Below are 24,580 nucleotides of genomic sequence, written 5' to 3'. Positions count from 1 at the left end.
TCCCAACCCCCTCACAGCCAGAGCAATCAACCCCCTCCAAACCCTTCTCCCCCAGAAACTTATCTCGGAACTCGTCCACTGATAGGAAGGGCAAAGAGATGCAACCCTCTCCAGCACCAAACACACCTGCCCCCTCCCCCTCCTCCTCCTCTCGACAAGGAGAAATCGACGGTTTGCACGGACCAAACTAAAAAACTTCCCTTCCTCCCTGGAGGAAGAATCTGTGAAACAAGTCTTCTGCCAACGGCTCATGAATTGAAGGGAAAGCAGAAGACCCAACGCAACAAGTTAAGGGACTTGGTCTACATCGGGTGCAACAATGTCACCGATCTCACCCAGTTTCCAGACGCTCCAATGTTGACCACCTTTGTAAGGAACAACAATAAGGGCTCTAGGACAGAAGCCTTGTGGTCAATGTTGGAGGCAGCCAAAGATGCAATACAGGCCTAAAGCTGGTAGAAATGGACCACCCTTCGCTCTTAAAGACTCAGGTTAAATGCAAAGGTGGAACCCCCATCACTATACAGGGCATTGAAACTAATCTTTCCCCTGGATGTGGGAAGCATGGCCAAGTATGGACAGCCTAAAGAGGATTTACTCACCGGAAGCCTTGGCCAGGCCTACCACATCCTGACTGTCAAGGATTTCAGACCCGTCTGTGACACTGAATAAGGTAAGTGAACATGTCTTTGAACTTGGCCTCTTTTAATGTGAGGGGCATCAGGTGTCGAAGCAAGGCCTTGCGCGTTGTAAGAGACTTGGTGTCCCTTAAGGTAGATATTGCCGCTATCCAGGAGACCCACTTTATTTGTGATGAGGATTGTCAGGTGCTGGTGAACGACTACACTGTTTACTCAGCATATGGCAATACTTATAGTCGTGGAATCTCCAATGAGTCGCACCCTGTCAACGTTGGTGAATGTTGTTCACGCAGGCGAGGACGGACGGCTAGTTGTTGTTGATGTTGCCATTAATAGTAGTGTTTTTCGGATTGTCGCTGTTTATGCTACCAATTCTGCTGTAGAGAGGGTATCCTTTTTTCGACAGTTGGAGGGCTTGGATCCGGAACGGTTAGTTTTAATGGGTGATTGGAATGCAATCCTTGATCCCAAGATAGATAAGGTCGGGGGGGGGGGGGCTAGTGGGTCGGTGCGGTGTGACAGCAGTCTGTTTGACCTGATGGCCTCGTGCGATCTCGTCGACAGATTCCATCTGGATCATCCAGGGCGGGAGATGTAGACGTGGCATTCTGTAGTGCCTTCCCATCCGAGTACTTACTTGAATCGGATGTTAGTTAGAAGATGCGACGTAGATTTTCTATCATGCCCCAAATTCCACTTGTTAGGACACTCGAACCATAAACTCGTTATGGCCCATTTGAACTTAAGTGCTAGGCCTAAAATGGCCGGATACTGGAAGTTCAACAGCACCTTGTTGGAGTTGGAGGACTACTGGTTGAAAGTTACCAAATTAATTTAGTGGGCTTTAGTGGGGGCGGTTACAGGGAGTAAGTGGTGGGTTAGTCTTAAGGCCAAAATTAGACGCTTCTCTGTCCAATACAGCCAACGCCTCGCATTAGATAAGGCTAAGGCAAAGAAGCGTATAGAGGATAAGCTGACCCGGGCGGGGGAGGGGGAGACCCCCTAGAGTTAGCACTAGCTAAACAAGACCACAACCGCTTGGCTAGCGAGCGGTATTAAGGTCAAGTAGTTAGGGCTAGATTAATGAAAGTTTCCAACAAGGCTGTGAATATTGATGCTGTTGAGCGTGAGGCTGCTTTAAGGCGCGATTCGGATGGGTACATTCGGAAAGTACATAACCTGGAAGGACACGCCCTCGTGTCGATTCGGGAGATCTGCGAGGGGTTTCGGAAGCATCTATTGCAGCGCTTTACCTAACTACCCGGACTCAGGGTCGAGGAGTTTGGCAGCTATTTGGCTGACTCGCCCCGCCTCACGGTGGCTCGGGCGGCTAGCTGTGATGGTCTTGTTACTGAACATGAGGTCATTACTGCGTTGAAGCAGGTCGGCTACAACAAATCCCCCAGGCTTGATGGTTTACCCTACGAGTTCTACTTGAGGCTATTGCCCATGTTGGTCCCTATTCTGAAGGATATGTTCAACCATTGGTTTGCTCAGGGTTCCATCCCTGGACAGGTGACCAAGGGAGTGATCACATTGCTGAGGAAAGGTCAACGGCATGGTGGGGTGGAAAATTTCGACGATTTTAGGCTCTTGACTCTGCTAAACACAGAGTTAAAGATTTTGGCAAAGATTCTTGCGAATCGTTTGCAGGTTGTCATCACTGACTTGATCGAACCGGACCAGACTTATGCTGTGAAGGGGAGATCGATTCAAGACAACTTGCATTTGATACGCTCGATCATAGAGGGGACAGAAGACGACGCTGAAGCCGTGCTGATCAGTTTAGATCAGTCCAAGGCATTCGATAGGGCCGACCATCGGTTCCTTGGATCTGTGCTAGAGGCCGCCGGATTTAATCTGGACTTCCGCAAGTGGATCTTTGTCCTGTATGATAGGCCAACGGTAGCGGTGCAGATCAACGGTAAGCTGTCGGAGTCATTCGCCGTCTCCTGGTTGGTGCGTCAGGGTTGTCCGCTGTCGCCTCTTTTGTACATCCTGGTGTTGGAACCCTCCTTCACAAGTTAAGGGACGAGGCGGCTACACCAGTCCTGTGCGGAATAGCTCTCCCTGGAGGCACACGAGCCAGGGTTTCTGCGTTCGCCGATGACGTCACCATGTTCGTGTCTTGCCCCATGGACATTCAAGCGGTGGTCGAGGCACTCGCTCAATACGAAGAAGCCACAGGGGCCGTCTTCAATCGCAGTTGGGAGTCTGGACTGGGGTAAACTCGCTTCCAGGTATCTTTAGCTGGACCAATAGGCTGGTCTGTATACTCAGTGTCTGGTTTGGACCAGGACTTCATCTGGAGAAAAATTGGTCGGAAATATATGGCAAGGTCAAATCGTCGGTCAAGACTTGGATTCGAAGGAAATTGTCCTTGAAGGGTCGGGCGGAGGCGTGTGCTACATACATCTTTCCGCTCATCCTTTACCGATTGTCTGTACTTCCTCTCCCTGCACAACGCCTAACCTGCTTACAAAAGCGCCTCGACTCACTTCTGTGGGACGAGGGTAAGCATTATGTGTGCTGAGAGGTCTGTGTCCAGAGTCTGAGAGAGGGAGGCCTGGGTCAGCCCAGTCTCTTGGGTCATAAAAACGCTGAGAGATTGGCTTTCCTGGGTCGTTTGTTAGAGGAGAATGCTCCTTGGGTCCCTGCGGTTGAGAACTCGTTTCCCAATCTCAAACCCGACCCCTTGGTAGAAGGTCATCGTAAACCGAGGGGGAAGTTCTTTGCCGAATGCTGGACTATACTTAGGGCTTTGCCAGGGACCAGTGTCCTCGATCAGCCTAGGAAGAGACGTTATTGGGAGCTAGTGGTGGGCACCGCGAAGGATCCTCTTTGTAGGCGGTTAGGTTGGTTGATGGAGGTTATCCGCTCTCAATGGAGTTGGACGCCAGGACGGGATTTTCTGACAAACTTGGAATTCTCCCTGACCTGGCGACTGGTCCGAAAAGCACTGCCCCTCTTTGACGAATTCAGCATGTACAAAGAACTGGTGCCCGCACTGCAATGAACACAAGCTCGAATCAGTCGAGCATGCATTTTTTGGTTGTAGCCGGATCCAGTCCCTAGTGGAGTATGTCAGAGAGGTAACGGCTCGCATTGATGGTGAGTGGCCGCTCGATCTCGATGCAGGATATTTTGTCTACAACATGGAGCCGCCGTTCCCCAGGGAGGAAAGAATGTTTTTCCTGGCGATCCTAGCAGTAGCGCGTATGGTGATTTGGATCAGACAACCTTATTCTTATTTAGTTATTTCCCTTTATTTTTGCTCATAACCTCTACCCCTTTGAGATATGATACTTGTAGGATGTGAAATGTGGCTCTACTTGTAAGGTTAAAGTTGGTTTGCCCCCTCGCTGTGTCTTTCTGGTTGGACCTGTCTAATGGAACTTGCATGTTGATTGAACATTTTGGAGTAATTCAAACGTATGCAGTAAAGCATTTAAGGAAATGATTAAATGATTGTACTATGATTCTGCATAGATTACATAACGAGAACGGCATATTATGTGATTTTGTGTCCATTTTTCTTTACCTTAGCAATAGTCTTTTGTCAATACAGGTTTTCTATGTAGGAATTGATGTAATCTTGCTCCATGATGGCGATTGAACTGGTTTTCCATAGTTTTGTTTCGCTTGTGAAAATTAGTTGATGATAGACGAATAGCATCCAATGGCAGACATATTTTCTGTTCATCAGTACTTCAGCAGGAGACTTTCTATTTAGGCAATTTGGATTAGCTCTGTAGCTACTTAGAAATCTCCATGATCTCTTGTTATAGTTTCTTCCCTTTTAACTTCAAGAGTGCTCTCTTAAGTGTGTCAACAAACCATTCAGATTTTTGGTTGATTGTGGGTTAAAGGTGTGTAATACTGTTTTGTTTACAGAAGTTGGATAATTTGAATACTGTTTTGTTTACAGAAGTTGGATAATTCTGCTGAGATAAATATATATTAGATATATATTAGATATTATCGATATAGATATCAGAAACTAAGATTTCAAGAACGCCCAACCTACTGAAAATTTTTTGTAATTTACAATTTCATTTGAGGTTATATGATTCATCTGAAAGACTGCTGTAAGCATCAATCAATATTAGGTAATGGTGTTCATTTATTATTCCGGCCAAATAAACAGGTAGTCATGACCAAGCAATCTCTGGGGTAGGCCATGAATGCAATATTGTTTTCCGAGGAAACTTTGTTGTGCAAATATGCATAGCCACGTGCCAATCCTCTGATGTCTACAATGAAATTGCTTTAGAACTCTAGAGTTTGAATGGGGCAACAACACATTCAGCAAAAAGGAGAGTTTCTATTGATTTCAGAAAATGAGATTTAGCTGAAAAAAAGATGGTTTAAATTGTTGGTCAGTGCATATTTTTGACCAGCATGTGAAATGAAAATGTTGAATACTCTGTAAAAAGGAATCAGCATCTGTAGCCTCCTGGATCATCTCCGAAGTGACAGGTAGCGATTTCACTGTGGAAACAAGTCAGAGACAACTTTAGCTTCCACAGATATAGCAGCGATGAAAGTGTCTTCCACTGTTTTTTGATGAGAAGAGATGAGTCTGAATAACGCACCTGCTTGGCCAATTTTGCTGCCTGGTTGATATTTTATAGAAATGTCATAATCTAAAACCATTGTTGCCCATCTTTGTAAGCAATTCACTGTATAGACTGGAATTCCTTTCTCGGAACTAAAATACTTGATTAGCGTAAAACAGCGTCTTGTGTAATTCCTTCACAACATAAATAATTGCTAAAGCCTCTGTCTCGATTTGGCTATATTTCCATTTAGTAGGTATCAATGATGTTGACGTATGTGCAATGGCTTTTTTGCTTCCATTAGGAAAAATATGTGATATTACTGCTCCGATTCCATAGTCTGAAGCATCAATCACCACAGTAATGTCTAACGATGTGTATAAGCAACAAGTCAGAACGAAGATGCGATTGGATTTTCTCAAATGATTCTTTGCGTGTGCTTGACCAGTTCCATTTAGTATCTTTTTGTAGAAGATTATTAAGCGGCCCCTGTAACTTGTGCAGTTATGGTAAGAAAGAACCATAATGGTTCAAAGGAAGTCATGTCAAAAAATGTCAAAGAAAGAACCATAATGACTGAAAAGGCTCAGAAAGTATTGAAACATCGTTTGGGGCTGCCATGTGCTTTATTGCCTAAATATTATCGAATCTGCTTTTCGACCATTTTGTAAAATTAATCCAAGGTATTTCACTGAAGTTTGAAAGAATTTGCATTTGTCTGGCCTTAGATGAAATCATATCAGCACAGAAGTTAGGCAACGCAAAAGTTCTTCTTGGGATAATCAATGTAGGCGGAAACTCCTGGAAATTTTATGAGCATTGTATTAGTTTGTTTGAATATCACTGGAACTGACTTGACCCCAAATGGAAGACGATTAAATTGAAATAATGCTTATGGGTGCTGATAATGAGATTTTTGAAATCTTCAATCAACTTTCATTTGTAGATATGTAACTGCAAGGTCTACTTTTGCAAAACATGTTCTACCATTGAGTTTTGAGAACAAATCTTCCGGTATAGGTAGTAGATATCGATGTGTCTCCAGTGCGTCATTTAGTCCAGTACTGAAATCTGCTGATAGGCGTACCTTGCCATTAGCTTTCTTCACAATAACAATCGGTGCTGCCCAGAATGAGTTGAATTATGTAATGTATGGATTACTCCTTGTTGAAGGCGGCTCAATTCTTTTTCCTCTCTAACTAAAGCTGTGTATGGTACAGGACACTTTGGTCTGAAGACTGGTTTTGCATCTGACTTCAGTTTAAAAGTCACTTTAACTTTAGTACAACATCCAAGTCCTTCTTGAAAACCATTAATGAATTTTTCTTAAAAATATGTTTCAGCATCTGCCGCAACAGATGGAGAGAATTGAAAATTTAGTTTTGAGGAACACTTAAAAGATCAAATTTTTCAATAAAATTCAAACCAAGAAGATTCAGATTTGATGCATCAGAAAGAAAGAATACGCCTGATTTTTATTTTCTTTAAAAGAAACATCACATGTTAGTTCACTAGTTAGTCGTATCTTGTTTCCCCGATGGACTACAAGCAACACGAGTTGTATTCTTATGAGTTTTCGCAACAACTCCCATGTTTGATGTGAAATCAGTGATATTTGAAGCGGCATCGAAGTGAGAATTTATTGTTTATCTCAACAAGTATATATTTTCTTCGAGCTTAAAAAGTAGCAACAATTGAATTCAATGTGAACACCCTGGCGTTTTTATATAGGTTTTGCCTCTGTTGTGAAGTATTCATCCTGGTAGTGTTACAGCTGTTCTTTCCACAAAATCTATTCTTGTGCCACGATGTAAACAATGTTGGGCAAAAACGAGCATAGTGCTTTTCTCCACATGACATGCAGGTTAGCGTTGAAGGTTTCTTTAACCTTTAAGTGGGAGTAAATTCCTACAGTTTTTATACTGCTGGAAATAGTTGGGTTAATAGAAATATTGCTATTGTTGCACCATTGTATCATTTAAGGTTTATTAAACGTTGATATTCTATGATTAGAATTTGCACTGTCGTTTCTTTACCCTTTTCCAACATAGACGTTTGTGTCTGTGTCAGCCTCTGTTAGATAAAATAGCTGATATTAAAAATTATTGTTTAGAGAATACTGTCTGGAATGTAAAAATAAGTTTTAGCTAAAAATGTTTACAAAAATTTGCTTAGTTAAATATAAACCCTTTTTCCATTGCTTCCAACGTAACAGATGTAGAGACTAAAGCCGCTTTTAGGACTGCCAGCAACTGTGAAAGAGTAATGAAGAACGTGACAGAATTGTATGCTCAGTCCATCAAGTTCAAAGTAGCTGAGCAGCGGCTTGATTCCCATCAATTTTGGCAAATAGCAAACAGGATCATGAACAGAAGCGTGTGCTCTATCCCAACTATCATCAATAGACCTGAGGTAATCTTGTCAGCATCGGACAAAGCCAAACTCTTTGCCAAGAACTTTATAGCTAAGTCCACTCTATGCAGAAAACACACTATGTGACATACAAATATCTGTACGTGATGTTGCCAAACTAATCAAAAACCTTAATTTCAGTAAAGCAACTGGCCCCAACGACATTCTTATTATAGTGCTGAAAAAGCTTCAACCAGAACTAGCTCCCATACTTACAAAGCTGTTTAAGCATTGTCTTAAGGAAAATTGCTTCCCAACACCCTGGAAATCTCATCGGTATGCCCTGTATTTAGAAATTTAGGTAATTGTTCATCTCCCTCTCAATACAGACCTATAAGTCTCCTGTGCATCATGAGTAAGTTACTTGAATCTGTGTTAAATAGAGAAAAATAACCTTCCCAATGACATGCAATATGGTCTCCATTCTGCTAGATCTACAGCAGATGTGCTTACGGTTATTTCTCATAGGATTAGTGAAACTCTTGATGAAGGTTTCCTTTCTAGGGCAAAGGCCTTTGATAGGGTATGGCATAAATGCCTACTTCACAAGATCTCCAGCTATGGTATAACTGGAAATGTCATTTCAATTATAAAATTGTTTCTCTCTGGTAGGTTCATAAGAGTAGTGGTTGATGGGCAGAAATCAGAAGCTCATAGTATTAATGCTGGGGTCCCTCAGGGGTTCATCTTGGGTCCAACTTTCTTCCTGATCTATATTAATGATATTCCAAATCACATCCTTAGATCATTCGGAGACATTTTTGTTGACGACCCTACCATCTATGCCAGCACATTAAAGACCGTAAACGACCAAGTTCTCTCTGATTCTCTGTTCTCTGATCTTGTGCATGTGATACAATGGGGAAAGGAGTGGCTGGCTACTTTTAATGCATCTAAAACCAAGCTTCTATATTTGAATCATCAACGTTCTGATCCCAATCTGGCATCAATTGAAATGAATGGCTCTTGTCTTGGGGAGGCTTCATGTATTGACATGAGGCTTGACTTTTACTCCTGATCTAAAATTGAATATGTACATCAAATCTGTTGCCAAACTGGCTGAAAAAATGATGGCATCCTTCTATTGATCCAGTAGATATCTACCTGCTGATGCAATTCTCTACCTATATAAGAGCTAGGTACGTCCAAGGATGGAGTATTGCTGTCACAGCTTGGCAAGAGCTGCTAAGAAGAACTTATCCTGGCATGACAGAGTTCAGAATAGACTTTGTAGCCTAGTGGGCGATACCCTTTTCTCTTCACTGCAACCTCTTTCTCACAGAAGAGACGTTGGGAGCCTGTGTCTGTTTTATCGTTATTTTCATGGCAAGTACTCGTCTGAGCTCTAATCTATGGTCCCCCCTCACCAAACATTCACGGGAAACACTCATTTGGCCGTAAACACTATCAATACTTTCCCCCACTCTTTATCCGAGCCTAAACCTACACGTAGATCATATTAACAAAGCTGCTAAGAACTACACACCTGTGGAACTCTCTTCTGTTTACCTGCTTTCCAGCTGACTTTACGCTTCTAACGATTACAATGATATCGTTCTTTTGACCACTGTACACTCTTTTCCTTTATCCTCGAGTGGCCTCTGGGCCTTGATAAGTGGTGATTCCTTTGAAAAAAAATAAGGTAGATTGACCTTGAGTAGTTGGGTACATGACCAGAGATTTACACGTTAGTGAGACGTGTCGTTGAATCACTTACGTCACTGGAACTCATGAATGAAATGTGTCCTTTTCAGGATGACGTTACCGGAACTGACTGGTCAAAAGGTTAGAGTTACTAGTCTAGGAGTTGCCGGAAAACTGTGCAGACGTCCATTGGTATGAGTTCTGAAGCCAGGAAACGAGGCTAGGCGAAGATGAGAATGTAGACACAACGGCAGACTCACGTGAGAACACCAAGACAAATCTGAAATAAATTTATATAAAATATAAATTGTTGTTCTGTGGTTCAGGTATGTCTCATTTATCTATTGCCTTCATATGATGTACATTGCACAGCAGGCCAGGTTGAAGACAGATGACCCCCAGAAAAAAAACGTATGACGCTTCTTCTATATTTCCCCCAGTTATGTAATATAAACACTTTTCATGTGACAAATAACATATACAATGTTTGGTGCCGTGACCATATATATATATATATATATATATATATATATATATATATAGGGTGACCCAAAAAATGGGCCCCAACTCTTATTAGGTTCCGTTTCTTAGTATTTTGTCTGAATGAAATGAAACTTTGGTCATAACTAGTTTATTATATTCAAAATATCACATCAAAACACTAGGGTCTTTGGCTTTTTTTTCTCCGTTCTACAGCATATGTTCTAGATTGCCTCCATTTAGCTTTTGTTTTGTTTTTTTGGGTCACCCTGTATATATATATATATATATATATATATATATATATATATATTACATATACGGGGAGATTGAATATTGAAGGAGATTTTTAGTTAGAAACTAAGTAATTAGAATCGAAGATAATTATTATTAAAAGAAAATGCTAGAATCGAACTTAGTATCAAAAGTTAAAATGAATACACATTGTCATTAGATACGATTCCAGGAATGCAGTGAAATTATCCATTGTCGTTAGAAATAATTATAAAAACAAAGTTAGGTCAGAGAAATAATGAACCACAGAACAACAATTTATATTTTATATATTCGTTGGAAGCATATGCATGTATATGTGCATCCCATGCACATGTTGGCCACGTTCTGACGCCACAAAGAAATATAGATTCAATATATCCAGTTACGTTAGGGTTTGAAAACAGTTGGAGTTGGCAAGTTGACAGGTGAGAGGAGAGAGAGAGAGAGAAAGAAAGAGAGAGAGAGATAGAGAGAGAGAGAAAGAGAGAGAGAGATAGAGAGAGAGAGAAAGAGAGAGAGAGAGAAAGAGAGAGAGAGAGAGTTAGCCTGAGCTCCTTCTGGAAGCGGGATGGGAGAAGACAAAATGTAGAAACATAACACAGCATCGGATTCTCATCATTCTTATCACCAGCTGGAAATAAATCTTTTCATATTGTTATATAAGCCTTTGTTTTCGTTTGTCATCAACCGCAAGGTGATGTGTTTTTGTTTTCATCATATTGTATAATGAACTTTATATCAAATCCTTTCCAAAGTCAACAGACTGTATCCCTCTCATCAATAATGTATCTCCCCTTCGTGCTTAAAGAACTGTCCATTACACATATCTTCGCTTATATCAGCATCCTATTATAAATGTGATCTCCCCAAGTAATTGGGTCGTCGTCGTCGCTGTGTACTCCATAAATGTCGTCTCGTCCTCGTTATGCGTCCCCGCTCTGTAGACCCTATCCACAATACAATATGTCGTCTGGAGATTGTAATCTTGCCATGAAAACGAGGCATTTGAATTGATCCTCTGGCAGCCATTTCAGCCAAATTTTTTCGTATTGTACATTTACAATCCCAGCATAATTAACAAAATCATCCTTATCACTTTTCCTTAATTACAAACAATTATAACGAATGTAAAATAAAGTGTACGAAAGTGTAACGAATGTAAATAAAGTGTATTCTTAAATCAAATAAGAATGACGATGATGATGATTTTGACGAAAACAACAAAAAAGACGAAAATAAATAAAATAAGTTTATTTTTCGTCGTCGTCGTCGTCGTCATCATCATCATCATCATTCTTGCTGTTATTATTATAATAATTTTCGTTTCACTACAAACTCATAAAAGATATCCGTCAACTGAAAATATAAAATCTTGTACAAATAAAATTTCTATAGCGTTGGTGTTTTTTTTGTTTTTTTGTGCCAAGTTTTCGAAGGATTTAATTTTCAATCATCAAGATAATACTTTAAAATTAAATGCTTCGAATTACCACCGAATTTATGTTGGAAAGTGTCCTTCTAATGATTACACCAAGCAGTGAATGTCTGTTTTAATCCGAAATTCAGTTATCGTATTCGCTATTCCTGTCAAAAGATTTCAAACTTATGATTGATGCCGCTGCTAGATTTGTTTGAAACTGTTTCGTTATATTCTCAATTAATTTGTTTTGTGCTAGCAGAAATTTTCCCTGTTGACTTCTCAGCAAATTGAAGTCCACGACGAAAATATATATTTTTTTTCATTTGTGCACAAAAAATACTCCGAGAAAACGAAAAAAAAATATCCGTTCAATTTTTTTAGACACCTATATGCTGCACGAAAATGCCTTAAACCCTCAATTTATCTTGTGTGTACTGCACGTGGAGATAGCCATGTTGACTTGTTGTTTTCAAGTCATAGTATGTTTGGTAAGTTCTTGTATCTCAAGAGAGAAGTTGGGGGCGACAGGTCCTTTTCACGTGGAGTTGGTCAAGATCTGGGAAGAGAGAGAGAGAGAGAGAGAGGGAGAGAGAGAGAGAAATAGGGAGTGTGTGTGTGTGCGCGCGTGTATGTGTGTTGCCGGCTTAACGTTTTACAAACTCGGTCACGTGACAGACCTGGCTTCTGATTGGACAAGCTAAGAAGGAAGTGAGTCCAAAATCTCCAGCCGCAAAAATTTGCTCCTGCTTGTGTTTTTTGCAAATGGGTCTGCTACAAACTTTACAAGAATGATTATTGTAAATAATGTGAATTCGCCATCTCGCTTTGTTCTATCTCTGTCTACCAGGGAAGACAACTTTATTCTTATTTAGAGTTATTTTCCTCTTATATCAGATAGGTAAAGGTATTAAGATATTTGTAAAAAGAACCTTAGAAAATTTATATTTGTAAAACACCATCGACTTGCGATCTGGCATTGATTAGCGAATTAATGCACTGGCTTACCAAAAATGAATAGCCAATAATAGCAGTTAAGTACTTTAAGAAAAATAACGCGCCTATCCATGCATATTAGTGAAGCCCCCCCCTCTGCAATTTAATGTCATTGATTTAATGCTTTCATTTTTTTTTATTGTATTTTACAGATTTGTTGAGTGAGGAAGTGAAATTCTTTGATTAAAGAATGAATAATGACAAAAAATGGATGGTCTCCGCTTTCACAATGGCGGTCCGACCGAAATCCGCCCAAATTCGAGATAATTGGCCGACATCTGAGGACGGAGATTTTATAGCCCTCAGAAAGGAAAGGGAGGTAAGCAAAGTGGAATGAGGTTTGGCTTTTTTTTTTACTTATCAACCTTTTCAGGAGTTTGTTTGGTTTTTCAGCTGATCAATCTTTTAGGCGGATTCCGGTGCATATTGTAATCGATTTGAGAGCGAATTGTTCCAGGAATTAAGTACCTCAATGAATTGCAACATGCAGCGGAACTCCTTCAAAAGATTGATAAGCACAAAAAAAAAAAAAAAAAAAAAATTGAGAACAAATTGTTTCAGAAATTAGCCAAAGTGATAGGTTTTTACCGACTGAGGACGAGTGCATATCATCCTCAAAACAATGGTTTGATTGAAAATGCTCGCAGCAATAATAGTTCGAAAAGCAACAGCGGAAATTTATCCGTGTTCCAATAAATTCGAATAGCCTGCACAAAAAAAAAAAAAATAAATAAAAGGATAAAATAAAAGGGTGAGTGGGGGAGGGTAAACGCATAAAGTCAAAAGAGGTCTTGTTTTAAAATGAAGAAAATATTTTATTTACAGAGGTTGGAAATTATTTCCTTTGCAGGCATTCCAAAACAAACAAAAAAAAAACGCCAAGTAACAAAATATAGCACAAAAACAAACAAACAAAAATAAAAAAAAAACAAACAAAAATAAAAAAAAAACAAACAAAAATAAAAAAAAACAAACAAACAGAAATAAAAAAAACAAACAAACAAAAATAAAAAAAAACAAACAAACTGGTTCATTGATTGAGATTGTCGGACTGACTTCCTCATCTTGGTTGTTATAGTCACAACGTTTCGGCCGTTTTGCCCTCCGGCCTTCATCAGGTGTTTTGTATCGAACTGGGGAACCGTTTGTTAGGAGTCTCGAACCCAACCCTTTATTATTATTACGGGGGTACCGTGTTCGGACTCCAGCTAGGCTCTGGGACATAGTTGCTGATTCTCTGTTTTGAATGTTACTTTTCACCTTCGTTCAGGATTGAACTCAGCACCTTTGGGTAACTGTAAACTTTGATACAACGTCTAGGACCACTAGGCCGAAACGTTGTGACTATAACAACCAAGATGAGGAAGTCAGTCCGACAATCTCAATCAATGAAAACACCTCATCTCAAAAATACAGACAATTACTGAACTGGTTCATAAATTATAACCGTCACTACAACGAACGACTACCATTAATATGAAAATTAAGAACGAGTACTTCCAAAATTATGCACACAATAAATTCAATAAATTTTATGGAACATACTCACAAGTTTAAAGATAGACTGTACAATCATTTGAAATTTGAAGTAATTTGAAAGCTTTTAAACTGACAGTAAGGAAAAAATTACTGTCAGTTTAAAAACTTTCAAATTACTTCCAATTTCTTTCCCTCCAAAAACACGCGTACTGTCGCCGCATATATAAAAGTTGTAAAGAAATGTTCACTTCGTCACAATCCGTGTTTTTTATTGCCAGGTTCTTCCAGAAAGAAAGGCATAGAAATCCTTGTTCACGACATGCAATGAAGCAGGCATCCACTCTCCTGGTTGGCAGGATTCGAAAAAGAAAGCTTTTCGCGCTAGATTCCATGACGTCATTCCAAGGGAGCTAGTATTGCTTTTTATTTAAAATTAATGGTAGTTTTGCACGAATATCAAATAGTACGAAAACAAATTCAATATAGTATAATTTAATGTATGAATAAAAAGCAAAAAAAAACAACAACAAAAAAAAACAGAATACAAAAATATAATGGGGTTACATAATTGTTAGCACAAAAAATTCCAACATAGATGAAAGCAATGCCTATAATTCTACTTGGAATGCACAGTACGCATAATGAATCATGATTTTCACCTTTTACTTCTGTTTCTGGAGCATCGCCAGTGATCCCTCAGCAGTTAGTACACAGACAGAGTACAGAAAAGTAATAATAAGTATTTGTGATTTGTGTGAATCGATGTCTCAATTTGATGCACCCACCTGCGATGAAGAATACCACCATACAAATACGAAACCTTTTATACTAAAAACTTTACTTTCCGAGTAAGAAAACCATTACAAACACCTTATTCAGGTTCTTATAAAGTTCTAATTAGTGACAACGAAGAAAGCACAGACTAGCGAATGTACAATTAAAGAGAAAGATATCAAAACAAGTGTTGCACTGTTGCAGGTGAAAGAAAGTGTCTACTAACAAAGTAGACAATGCCAAGATGTAACGGTAATAGCAAAGAGATTACAAACATAGATGAACGGTTAAACACGATAGATATCATGTTGAAATTCGTGCGTTCCTGTGTTAGGATGACGTGTCTCAGGTTAGTCCGGGTTTTGTAGGTGGGATCTGATGCTTGGAAACTGGTAGCCGGACATCAACTGGCTTACTGAACGTCAACGGGCGCTGGAACAAGTAGCTGGCCGTCAATGGACACTGGAATAGGTAACCGGACGTCAGTGGACATTGAAAACTGGTAGCTAGATATCAGTAGGCACTGGAACGAATATTTGGACGTCAGTGTGCACTAGAAACGGGTAGCTGGATGTCAGTGGGAACTGGAGCTGGTGTCTGGAAGCGCTAGAGTTGCGGGAAACTGTAAGAGTGAGCTGGAGTCGCTGGAGTTGCAGAAAGCTGCAACGCGGAAGCAGGCTGAAGTGGCAGGTTGTTAAGGGAGTCCCAGGAGGCAGGCAGCAGTAGAGAGTGAAGTGTGTATCGCATTCTGGTAGTTTGTGAGTCGTCCTTAAAAGAACGGTTTGAATCGCATTAATAATGTGTAAGTAATAGTACCCACCCAACCTTTTTCAAGGCTGTTTAAATACTGCTGCTTGTTCCTACGACTACCGAGCTCGCCAACTTGGCAAGGTAAAGTCATGATTGGGAGTCTTTTGTCTCCCAGGACTAGCTAAAGATTTGCTGTGAAGTCGCTGGCTCCATTAAAAGGTGTACACGTTACATAAAATTGTCTCGTTAAACAAACAAAGACTATAGTTATTTTCAGACTGTATTTATTACAGACAAAAATGTCTGGAGTGTTTATTGCTTGTATATATATATATTAACCTGGGGCTAAAAAAAAGTCAGTTATTTTTTAATTTATTGCGGACTATTATCCTCATCTTTTCTTAGTTGTTTCACGACGTTTCGGCCAACTATTCCTCTGGCCTTCATCAGGTGGTAACCGTGACGGATAGGAACTCTAAATCTCTTCACTGCATCCTCAGCAATTACTGCCTTCCATAGTTGTTGTCGTCTCACCACGTAAGCCTCTGGCCAGCTTTGGGTAGGATTGAAACCGCTATTTTCTTACCTGGAACCGTAGAGATTCAACGTCTCTATCCACTACGCCACGGGTCCTGAAGGGCGATCAAGGTTGAATTTTTTGGTCTTATAAATTCATGTTTATTTATTATTCGCTCTTCCATGGTCGGGTCCGTACCGAATGGTGTATATAATGTTAATTGGAATTCATTAAGATGAGTATTATTTATTAATTTTTTTTATTGTCTTAGTTGTTTCACAACGTTTCTGTCAACTGGCCTTCGTCAGGTGGTAACTGCGACGGATAGTAACTCTGAATCTCCTGACTGCAGGTGAGAATTGTCTGAAGATAGCGGTTTCAATCCTACCCAAAGCCGACCAGAGGCTTACTTGGCCACCTGACGAAGGCCAGAGAAATAGTTGGACGAAACGTCGTGAAACAACTAAGAAAAGATGAGGATAATAGTTTGCAATAAATAAAATTAATAAATAACACTCATCTCAATGGATTCCAATTAAAATATTATCTGTTATTTTTGTTTAGTTTGCGAAAGTGAACTTTTTATGTGTTTTTCTTAGTTGTTGAAAAATCGTTAATGTTTTTAGCACGCATGATCGTGACATGTCATTAACGTCTTTGTTTTTTCCGATAGGCGTATTCATAATTGTCTTTTACAACAGATTTCACATTTTTTTATACTTACGGGTCGATTAATCTGGTGAAGTGTAGAGTCCATCGTTTCACACTTGGATGTCCGCTTTGACAATAATGGATTACCTGTTCTTGGTCTAATCGTTCTTTCACAGCCGAGAAGCTTTCAAGCATTGGCCCTCCTTCCTTTAGCAGATCCAGCCACCTGCACAGTACTCTGGTGAGACGATCTGCACGATTCAAAAGTACAAAAACAAGATACTGCCTATCGATAAGCTCCGCTTAGTCGTGTGAGACTATTATGGTAGATTAGAAATTGATCTGCAAGACGAGACGAACGAGCATAATAAGCTCTTTCTTTGTTCTTTTCTTTTTTATTATCAGATTTTTACATCGAGCTGCGATTCCGACGAATACTAAAAAGCAAATAGCATTAATTGCTACCCTTTGTCTTTCTCCGCTTCATTGGGATTCACTTTCATTGTCATTCTCAAAAGTAAGATTTTGTGAACTGAAAATATTTTCCAACCAATAAAAGTCGTTTCAAACTCCAAAACAATAATTCTGTGTGAAATGCAACATATCTATAAAACAATGGTTTGTTTAACAGAAATTAAGAATTCTTCCCGGGACGCGACAAACCTGTCTTGACTTTCCAACGTTGATTTGAGAAGACAGGAATACGCCACACTGACACGCTGAAAACTCTTTAAACCTGTAGTGAACATATACTACCCCCCCGCACACACACACACACACATACACACGCACACAATTTTAACAATGAACTTCTGTCTTATGCAATAACTTTAAAAACTTCTCAACAAACGTGAGTCTTTCAAGGTGTATTTTACATTTCTGTAAAATAAAAAATATATTTTGTTTGTTAATTCATGTTTTCTCATTTCATTCTCAAAATTCTTGTTATTGATTTAGTACTTGTTAATTGGTGACCCAGTTCATGTTTTTATCCTCCTTTTTATTTGTCAATATAACTACATTTATATTTGTCAATATAACTACATTTATATTTGTCAATATAACTACATTTATATTTGTCAATATAACTACATTTATATTTGCCAATATAACTACATTTTGATTTGCCAATTTAACTACATTTTGATTTGCCAATTTAACTACATGTTAGCGCTGTTCTTGGCACTTTTCGAAGACATCACTGTCGCCAAAATACACTTTCCGAAGCCAGGAGCGGCAGTACACTGTTACACGCATGCAATTCTTTCAGCAAATACACTTTCCATTGACTGTAGACAGATTCTTATATTTGTGGCGTAGTCTCTGTTTTTGGTAGATGGCATGTTAGATGACGATATCGTTTTTCCGAAATTTTACTTTAAAGTTTCTTGTCGCCATCACACAGTGCAAGTGGGGTGGGAGATGGGCTGCCTTGAGCGACTGACTCGCTGGCTTTGTGACTCCCTTCCCCTTTTTGCCTGGTACACAGATCTAGTAGTAGTGGTCGGCCGTTTAGCTGACCTGTGAGTGTGTGCGCTTCTCTCTCTTTACATCTCCCTATTTACCTCTCTCTCTCTTTCTCTATCTCTCTCTCAATTTGAAACAACCTGTCTGTTCTTCCTCCTTTTTGCCCTTAGCTATTGGCCAATCACGATCCTTGTGGAACTTCTGGCAACGCCACAGTGCCCCGTTTTATGTGCCCTTTTAAAAAAAAATCAGTTTGGAGGTTGGCTATCTTGGAAGAAGCATCCTTTAGACTCCGTTGTTGACCGTTTTTCGGCAACGTATTTTGTATATTTTTATCCTTTACTGACAGTAGAGTGCTTTTTTTAAAGGAATGCATTGAAGTGTTTTGTAAAGCACCTCCCTTTCAAAGAAGAACATTCGACGTGCCGTCGATAAATTTCATTTTATTTAAACGTTGGGTAGAGAGCCCAACTATAAGAACTGTATTGAAGTGTTTTGTAAAGCACCTCCCGTTCAAAGAAGAACATTCGACGTTTAAATGCCAACAAAGCGGAGAAAGAAAGAGGTTAGCAATGAGAACCATTTGCTTTTTAGCATTAGTAGTGATTTTTTACGATTAAGTCTCCACAATATTAGCACGATCGCAACTTGCATACGCAGAAACAATTACCTTCAATTGTTGAATTATATATCATTGTCTTATATTATTAATTGTTGTTTGATAATATTGTTACCGAGCAGCAACATTGTTTAGTACGATGCTGCCAGAAATAGATGTGTCAATCCTAAAAACTAAAACTGAAAATTGAAATTATGTTTGTTTGACCTGATTACTATCTCCCCCGCCCATCACGACTGTTTTATCTCTCTCACTTTCACATTTACAAAAGTAATCAACAATATAATTCCTAGTCACTTACATATAAAGTTTCTGTTAAAAAAAAGGAACAAAATTTTAGTAAAGCAAATGGTTTTATATTTTGCGTTCGTTCCATTCATTTTTTTTGCATCCATATTTACATAATTATTTGTACGTTCCATCAGAAACACAATAATTTGTCGATAACTCGCATGTTATATTATTTAGACGAGCTAAAAATCAGTTCGTTTTATTTTTTAAGTTGTATTAATTACGAGCATTAGCTCTTTTTTTTTAATCAAATAATTTGCGATTTCTTAATGAACAATGCTGGAATGTGTTAGTTGAATGACGTCATATACGATGTCATTCTAAATTAGTTCCTTTCAAGTGTCAGCATAATTGCCGTTCTTGGATTGATAAACGATAAGATAGGCACCGCCAAAAATGGCCGAAAAATCAAGTTGTTGTTGTTTTTTAAAACGAAATTACGTTTATTAAAATCCATTATTTCTGAGTAACTTTTTTTTTTTTCCAGAAAGATAAAACCCTGAATTTTATCATATAGAAAACAGAATAATGTAAAACTTTTTCTACTATTTTCGATTAAATTTTAAATGTTAAATTTTCCCAAAAAGACATTTTTGTCTTGCGCAAAAAACGTACATAAATATTTAAAAAAAAGAAGGTTTTTGAACTAATTAATTTATTTATTTATTGTCTAACTAAGATTTAGGATGATTTTCTATGAGAACATGAAAAAATATTATAATATAAGTACCTGGATTTCAAATAATTCCACTTATTCGTATAGGCAACCAGTTACTTCGCGTCGATCTAGAGTCTAGCTCGACAATGTTTACGTTTGTGTTTAATAAAAAGCAAACTATGGAAGACCAAACAGGCCAAAAAAAAACTTATTTTTCAGTGACGAAAATTTCAATGTATTATTAACGCTGAGGCTGGTCAGTACCAGATGGGTGACCATTTGTATGAGTTTGGTTTTTAATGTGTATGTGTGTGGTGGCCAAGCTCCCCAAAATGGGGGGGGGGCAATTTAAAGCAGAATAAAATAAAATTATTTCAGCGCGTTTGGTCTACCGTAGTTGAAAGGTGGCAAACGTTTTCAAACGGGATCGAAAAAAATGATGCTATTTTTAACACAAAGGGCACAATATTTATCGAATTGTTTTTGTATCGATTCTGTTTAATAATGGTCATGCATTATTCGGCTCGCTAAAAAAAAATTGTTAATTTATTTATCAAAGATTTTAAAATGGCCTTTTTCGTATAAATATTAAAAAACATTTTTTTTTTGTTTTGCTTAACTTAAATTAATTATTTTACTTAACATATTCACCGAATTTCACACTTCAAAACTCAAAAGCGGGATAATTAAACACAATCGAAGTTCTGATATTCAGACGTCAAAATAAGGTATGCAAACAATTTTTTTAAAATCTATAATTCTATCCCTTACAACAACACAATATGTTGTGTTCAGTTTCAGATGATTATTTTAAGCATATTTGTACCCCTCAAAACAAGGTGGGTTTTGTAAGCAAAAAAAAATATGAATATAAATATCGTTTATGAAAAATAAGTACACTGTTATAAAGTTCATTCTTCTCCTAATAATCGCTGAAAATTTCGTATTGATCGGATAATTACCTGGTTTTTGGTAGATTTTTAAAAAGACGGTCCGTCAAAAAGTACTTACCTGCCCCCCCCCCCCTCAGTTTTGGCGGTGCCTACAATAAGATATTGTGTTATTATGCATGAAATGTTTCAATCTGAACATTTTTTTTTTTTAATTTCTTTTACAGAAAAAACAGGCGGAAAAGAGAAAAGACGATATTCAAAAGAAAGTAGTTGAGTTATTTAGCAATCTGCGAGCTGCATCTAAATTAAATGTCAGTCCGAATTCAGCTTCTGATTACGTTGATGAAAGCAAACGAACAAAATCGTCCTTTTTTAATGCCATCAGTATTGGTTCACTGGAGCTTGTAAAAGACTTAATCAACACACACACAATCAATTTGTCCGAGTTAACGACCGACGACGAAAGTCAACAATTTCCCTTACACTTTGCCTTGCAAGAAAAGCAAGAAGACATTGCAAAATATTTCCTCACCGCCTGCGATGATGAATCCCTGTGCAGCACTTACAATGTCAATGTTAAAAACATTACGGGCAGAAAGAATGCGCTCCACCAAATAACAGAAAGCAAACACGTTGAATTGGCTAAGCTGTTTCTGTCACGATTAGATCGTGAGAGACGAAAGGAAGTAATTCTCCAGGAGATTCCAATGGATATTTCGGGCCAAAGACCTCGGACATTATCATGTCTCCATCTAGCTGCTTATATTAATTCCAAAGAGCTTATAGAACTCTATTTGGCACAAGATGTCAATGTGAATAGTCAGAATTCGAAAGGTGATACTCCACTACTTTGGGCCGCCAGATGGAATAACACGGATGTAATAGAGACCCTTTTAAAATTTGGCGCTGATCCAAATATTGGAAATGACAAGGGGTCGACAGCATTACACTGGGCAGTTCGATATCAACATGTCAATACCGTAAAAATTCTGACGGCTTATAAATCTATCATTGTCAACACGAAAAGAAAACTTGGCCTGATTTCTCCTATTATGCTTGCTGCAGCTTTAGGCTACCAAGAAATTGTCCAACTTCTCTTAGATGCGGGCGCAGACGTCAACCAAGAAATACGCGGAGGAGAGCGACCAATTCATCATGCTGCTAAGGAGGGCCACGATGAGGTGGTGAAGTTACTCGTAAGCCGTGGTGCAACTCTTAATGAAGATGATGCATCAGGAAATACAGCTTTGTTTTTGGCCATCAAAAACGACCATCCACTTGCTGTCCACATTTTAGTCGAGGCAGGAAGCGATCTTTGCCACAAAAACCGAGATGGTATGGATCTGTGGTCATATGCAATCTATAACGAGAGCAATAAATGTTTGGAGACTCTTGTATATTGTATAAAGAAAATTATCAACGAGAAGAAGGGAAACTGCGAGGAAGACATAAAAAAGCTGCTCACAAGTCAATCACCGATATTCCAGGCGGCTGCAAAAAACGCAATGGAAAAGCTTCAAGCATTGGAACAAATGGGCATTGAACTTAAAACTAAAGACCACAATTTGAATACACTGCACCATTATGCTGCGCTGCACGGGAGATACGCAGTCATACAGCAATTTTCCGATGTGGTGGACGTTAATTCAAAGAACAAATATGGCGAAACACCGTTACATTTCGCTTGTTCAATCGGTTGTTATGAGACTGTAAAAGCTTTGCTTGACTGCAAAGCAAAAGCGAATTTAAAAAACAGGCTTGGCCAAACGGCTCTGCATACAGCAGCCAATTCACAGAATATGGACAGCAAGACAATGGAGCTCCTCATGGAATACATGATAAAAACACATTCTTGGGACAGTCTCAACGAGAAAGACAACATGCTTTGCACTGCCATACACATCGCTGCCGCAAAAGCTAAACCGGAAGTGCTATGGGAATGTCGGTTCATCAGTTGCAAAGATGTGGATGCAGAAGGTAACACGCCATTTCACTTGGCTATACGTCCTCAAGAACCAGAGATCTTCAGTACGATGCTGAAGATTTACGAGTTCACAAACAGAGATGCAAACATCGATCAACAAAATCGGAAAGATGAGACACCGCTGCACCTCGTCGCTCTGGAAGGCTTCAAGGAGAACGTGAACAAATTAGTCCATTATGGCGCTGATCTGCGTAAACGAGATTGTGATGGCAACACTATTATGCACAAACTTGTCCAAGCAAGCGTAGAAAACAGAAAGAATTCGGAGAGACATTTGGAAATGATAAGCCTGATCGTTGATAGAGCGCTAACTGCTTATTGCGTTCGGAAAGAAATTGATTACCCAACGAATGATATGTTACAGATGAGAAAGTATCGATTCTCGGCTGTCATGGAACTTTTGTCTGATATCAAAAACAATGAAAATCTTAGTGTATTTGATTTTGCGTGTAGATTGGCTGCCAAAGAAGCCATGGAAAAGCTGATGATGTTGAAAAACGTGACGCGATTCAATCTAAACAACCAGGTGTACTTTGATATCACTGACATGACCCCCAGGACCAATGATTCCCTTGAGAGTTTCTGTGTTCGGAGCACGGTCAAACCACGTATCTCTTGTATCGAATGGTTACTTGGTGTTGAGGATACAGAACGAGCAGCGACACTTCTTGACATTCCACCATTGAACGTAGTTGAGGAAGTTTACGGTCAAACGTGCAGTTGGGTTTATTTCATCCTTATGGCGCTTCATATCATTTACATGGGGATGATCAGCTATAACGGTGATAACCTGGAGAGGAAAGCACAGGACACAAACGAAACGGAGCCTATCATCCTGGGCCGAATGGAATCTATAATATTCTATTACGTAACACCAATGGAACCAATCATTGTTCTATTGTGTTGTTTGTTATCATTGTACCGCGCTCACAACATCTGGCATGTGCCGAAAAAGAAAATCCTTTGTGAGATCTTCTCTCTGAGGATGATAAAGTATGTATACATTAACTACGCCCCGCTTTGTAGTATGATGTTATTTTCAGTCATCATCATTGCGTGGATGGTTTCTTATTCCTACCGTTTCCACAACCAGCGGATTTTGCTCTCCATCTGCCTTTGCACCGGTTGGATGCATTGTATGATATTCACGCGTGGTTTCAAAGGCATCCATCATTTCTGGCGCATGTTGAAAATCATGATTTTCCGCGACGCCATCCGATTCCTCTTCCTCTACACCTTTGTACTTCTCGCGTTTTCTTTCTCGATGCACGTTTTGCTGAATCTCACCAAAGACGAGACTGCGTTTCGAACCATTTTTTCCACTTTCAACCTGATGCTCGGAATAACGGACATATTCAGTGATGAAATGATTTCCTCCTTACAAAGTAGTCTCTTTTTCGATTTAATTTACGCTGCCTACATAGTATTGAGCACAATTATATTGTTAAATCTGCTTATTGCCATGATGAATGACTCCTATCAGGCAATCCAAATGCACGAGTCTCTATCGTGGAGAATTGCGTCCATGCAGCTCGGCCTTAACATTGAGAAATTCATTCCCTATTTTATCAAACTCTCGAGCAGAGGAAAAATAATACAGAGAAACTGCATGGTTAACGGTAAGGATTTACGGTGGTACGTTGTATTTACGACCAAAAAGATTCGGACGTATAAATACAGAAAATACTTGAACCACGAAGAAGACTCTCATATGATTCTTTATAAGACAAAAGTCTAACATTTCAAGGCAACTGAGAGCATTTCAATAACAAGAACAATCATCTATTAATGTTATGCGCAATGTTGGTTTCAAAGTGATCGAAAGTGCTGAGAAACCTTGTAAAGTTGAACTGATGCTTCTATAATTATCAGTCTTATATTATAATTATATAATATATAATTATATATAATTATTATATAGTCTATTATAATTATATTACATATAATTATAATATAAAATATAATTAGTATATAATTATATATAATTATTATATAATATATAATTATTATTATATATTGTATGATAATTATATAACATATAATTAATATATAATTATATATAATTATCATTG

The 24,580-nt window shown here is 38.8% G+C and overlaps 1 protein-coding gene across 1 annotated transcript in view; it reads left to right on the top strand.

The window, feature by feature from the left end:
- LOC145259884 (uncharacterized) overlaps positions 1–24,372 on the top strand; it is a 79,782-nt gene extending 55,410 nt beyond the window's left edge. Inside the window, exons 2-3 of the mRNA XM_080117764.1 lie at positions 12,578–12,744; positions 20,749–24,372. Of these exons, the coding sequence (XP_079973890.1) occupies positions 12,616–12,744; positions 20,749–24,246 (3,627 nt within the window). The 5' untranslated portion in view covers positions 12,578–12,615 and the 3' untranslated portion in view covers positions 24,247–24,372. The remainder of the gene's footprint in view (positions 1–12,577; positions 12,745–20,748) is intronic.
- Positions 24,373–24,580: the final 208 nt, after the last annotated feature.

The sequence above is a fragment of the Euprymna scolopes genome, chromosome 35, assembly GCF_053919585.1.
Source record: "Euprymna scolopes isolate OS-2025 chromosome 35, ASM5391958v1, whole genome shotgun sequence".
In the NCBI taxonomy this organism is placed as follows: Eukaryota; Metazoa; Mollusca; class Cephalopoda; order Sepiida; family Sepiolidae; genus Euprymna; species Euprymna scolopes.
Note: the sequence above shows the minus strand (reverse complement) of the source record. Positions and strands in the feature narration are given on the sequence as shown.